General features: G+C 51.7%; 1 gene segment (V, D, J or C); it reads right to left on the reverse strand.

Moving 5' to 3' along the window:
* Positions 1 to 611: 611 nt before the first annotated feature.
* On the reverse strand, positions 612 to 2,710 carry LOC114890422 (the record flags this gene model as incomplete). The annotated part of the segment is given in 3 exon segments: positions 612 to 777; positions 2,207 to 2,506; positions 2,635 to 2,710. Coding segments are annotated over 3 exon segments (512 nt in total), but the record flags the coding sequence as incomplete, so codon positions are not given.
* Between the last annotated feature and the right edge of the window lie 910 nt (positions 2,711 to 3,620).

Raw genomic sequence — 3,620 nt, forward strand, 5'->3', positions numbered from 1 at the left:
CCACCAGGGAGCACAGGCCCCGCCCCCAGGCCCAGCTCCTGAAGCGAAAGGTCCTCCCTGAGCAGCCGTGCAGGGACCCCAGGGCAGTCCCATGGCGCCCCCTGCGGGTCACAGAGCACAACTTCGCGGTGACCTGAGGACCTGAGGGCTCAGCAGGTTCTGCAGCTCACCTGGTCCCTGTCTCCTTTCACACATCCAGGGTGGTTCCCAGTTCCTGGGATTCCCACACAGTGTACATTGATTTTTGTTTGTCTGTTTGTTGTGTGTGGTTTCTATAGTAGCCTCACAATCTTTAAATTATTTTTGCTGTAAATATGTGTCACTATCTAGTCATGTATATCTCTCTTCATTTTTGTTCATTTGTAAAATGTCCTAGACTATTCCTGGATTTAAATTTTTTCACACAAATATTAGAAAAAAGGTCTCACTTCTCCAAAATTCTGACAGGTATTTTTAAAAATAAATAGAAACTATTGATAAGCTAAATAAGCATAATTTTCAGATTTTTTCATTGCAATCCATCCTGAGCATCAATGGATCTGTTTCTACATGTATGCAAGTCTTGTTTTATCCGCTGTATGGAATGTTCATCTTTCCTGGGATGTCTGTACGTTTTCTTTGTCAGGAGGTTGTCGGAGTCCGTGTGGACTGAGTGGTTCCTGACAACGGTCTTGCGTGGGGGAGGTGAGGGGCATCCAAGCTGCGTCCAAGTCCTGGTTCCCAGGGGAGGGGCCTCTGCTGAGGCATCAGGGAGTCGCCTGCTGGGCTGCTGTTTTCCTGAAGTGGTGACAGGGAGAGTCGTGCTCAGAGGGGAGGCTCCAGAACAGCCCTGTGGAAGGCGTGAGCCTGAAGTTGCAGTGCCCCCCAGGCAGATCCCAGAACACTCCTGCCTAGTGGTCCTCACATGGGAGGGGGCCTCATGCCGCCCATTCCCTGGTCTCTGAGAGCGATTCTATCCCTGAACAAGGGCTTTCTGCTGAGTCCAGGGGAACAAGCTGAGTGTGTGATTTCAGCACTGACTCATTTTAAAGGTTCTTAAGGTCAGTGATCCATGGGGAGGGCCTCAGAGCCTCCTACAGAGCATGAAAAGGGACTCAGCATCAGGGGTCATTAGGGGAATGCAAACTACAATGACATATTGCTTCACCCAGACTAGAAGGGCTATAAAATAAAGTGAGAGATAATAACAGTTGCTGGTGAGGACAGGGAGAAATTGGAACCCACATACATTGCTGGTAGAGATGCGAACCAGGGCAGCCGTGTTGGAAAACATCTGACAGTTCCTCAAATCTCAAAATGTACTGTTGGCATAGTTACCATAGGACTCAGCTATGCCACTCCTAGGCATCTACCCAAGAGAAGTGAAAACATACTTCCACCAAAAACAAAACACCTAACTACTTGTACACAAATATTTCTGGCAGCATTTTGCATAATAGCCAAGAGAAGAAAAAAACAACTCAAATGTCCCTGAAGGGTAAACAAACGGTGGTCAGCTCATACAATGGAGTATTCTTTGGCAATAAAAAATGGATATGGACCCACACGGATGGAACGTCAAAATGTTACGCAAAAGAATTAATGAACTAAGACAGTCACAAAGGACACCTATTTTCTGGTTCCATCTATATGAAATGTCCAGAATAGGCAAATCTGTAAAGACAGAAAGTGGAGCAGTGGTTCCCTAGGACTGAGCAGAGGGGCGATGAGGTGTGATCACGAATGGGTGGGGACGTTCTCTGAGGAATGTGGGCAGGTTCTAAAATTAGAATATGGTGATCCGGGACTTCCTTGGTGGTCCAGTGGTTAGGACTCTGAGCTTCCACTGCAGGGGGTATGGGTTCAGTCCCTGCTTTGGGAACTGAGATCCTGCATGCCGCGCTGCAAGGCCAAAAAAAAGAATATAGAATATAGTGATAGTTACACAACTCTGTGAATATGCTAAACACCCTCGTACTGCGCACATTAGACCAGCGAACCTGTTGGCGTGCGCAGTATATCTCAATGAAACTATGATGAAAGCAGTATGAGGTGGAGCCTGTGTCACTGACCCCTTAAAGTGGGTGGGTGCTGGACAGTCAGACCCTCGTGCTGTAAGGTGGGCCACGGTCACCCCCCTTATTTGTCACAGGCAGTCACAGGGGTGATCACGGGGAGAGGGGGTGGGTTTTTGTCTCAGTTCCGGGTGGGTCAGATGCGCTGTTACCACTGATGCTGTCATCCCACGTTGAACAGTCATAATCAGCCTTGTCCTCAGGCTGGAGCCCGGAGATGGTCAGAGAGGCCGTGTTGACAGACGTGGAGCCAGAGCACAGGTCTGGGATCCCTGAGGGTAGAGAACCTGCGAGCATCGCCGTTTTGGGGGCCCCGTGAAAAATCTGTTGGTACCAGTTCACGATATTAGCTCCAACATTGTTGCCATTTCCGGTGCAGGAGTGGGTGACCGTCTGTCCCACAGAACCTGACATGGAGCCTTCCTGCGTCAGCCTGGACTGCGCCCAGGACCCTGGAACAGAGGAGGGGACACACAGAGAAGTGAGTCTGGGCCATTGTCCACAGCATGTTCTCCACAAGAAGGAATAAAGCGGCCCAGGTGTCCCCGAATCCCTTCTCCCGGCTTCCACCGCCTCTCACCTGTGCAGTGAGCGAGGAGGCCAAGGAGGAGAAGGGTCCAGGCCATGGTGGAGACACCCCAGCTCTGCTTCTGAGCCCACAGGGGACCTGCACAGAATCTCTCTTACCTTGTCCCTCATGGGAGAGCAGAGGACCCCTCCATGCAAATGACCCCTCCCCTGGGGACACTGGGCCGAAATTGGGTGAGACCTGAGCATGGAGTGGGGCTGGGGAGCCTCCCCAGGGCCCTGCGTGGTCACAGCAGCTAGACCGGTGAGCACAGAGCAGAGGGCACAAGGCAGGGCTCCAGGGCCTGGATTCCCAGCTGAGAGTCCCACCACAGACCCTCAGGGACAGGCGCACAGCATCCCCTGAGGTCCACACCCAGGCTCCCTTAGGACTGGGATGGACATTCCCAAGCTGAGCTCAGCGGGTGAGACCACATTTAGCCCTGCCTCACACACCCCAGTTTCCACCCAAACTAACCTGGATCTGGCCACCACCTTCTCCTCCCAGGATGAGACCCACAAACCCACCTCCCTGACTTGTGCGCTTTATCCCCATTGCAGCTGGAAAGTTAGTGTAGAAAGGCCAACGGGAGCGTGTCACCCCCACCTTACAGTCCAACAATGACCCTACGTCCCCTGAGGTCACTACAATGGTCTGGTCTCTACCTGCCTCTCCTGCTCTCCGGCCACTTTCCAAGGAGCTCTTCCTAGGAGCCTTCCCTACCCCAACAACCCACAGCACAGGCTAAAAGCAACTGTTCTCAGTTACTTGAGTGGCCAATATCTCCTTTGAATTCTTACCTCTTACACTCCCTCCCCCCTACTCCTACCATCTCATTGGTCTCAGTCCTTTGGGATTTTGAAAATCCCAAATGAGATGCAGCTCCTATTGATTAGGCCTCTTTGGACCAACTCCCCGCCCCTCCCCCGCCTCACTCTTTAGTTTTTCACCTCTTCCGGGGCTGGAAACCACAAGCAAGGTTAGAGCTGTAAATACAC

Source organism: Monodon monoceros, unplaced genomic scaffold, assembly GCF_005190385.1.
Source record: "Monodon monoceros isolate NGI ecotype Baffin Bay Population unplaced genomic scaffold, NGI_Narwhal_1 Contig1580_ctg1, whole genome shotgun sequence".
Taxonomy (NCBI): domain Eukaryota; kingdom Metazoa; phylum Chordata; class Mammalia; order Artiodactyla; family Monodontidae; genus Monodon; species Monodon monoceros.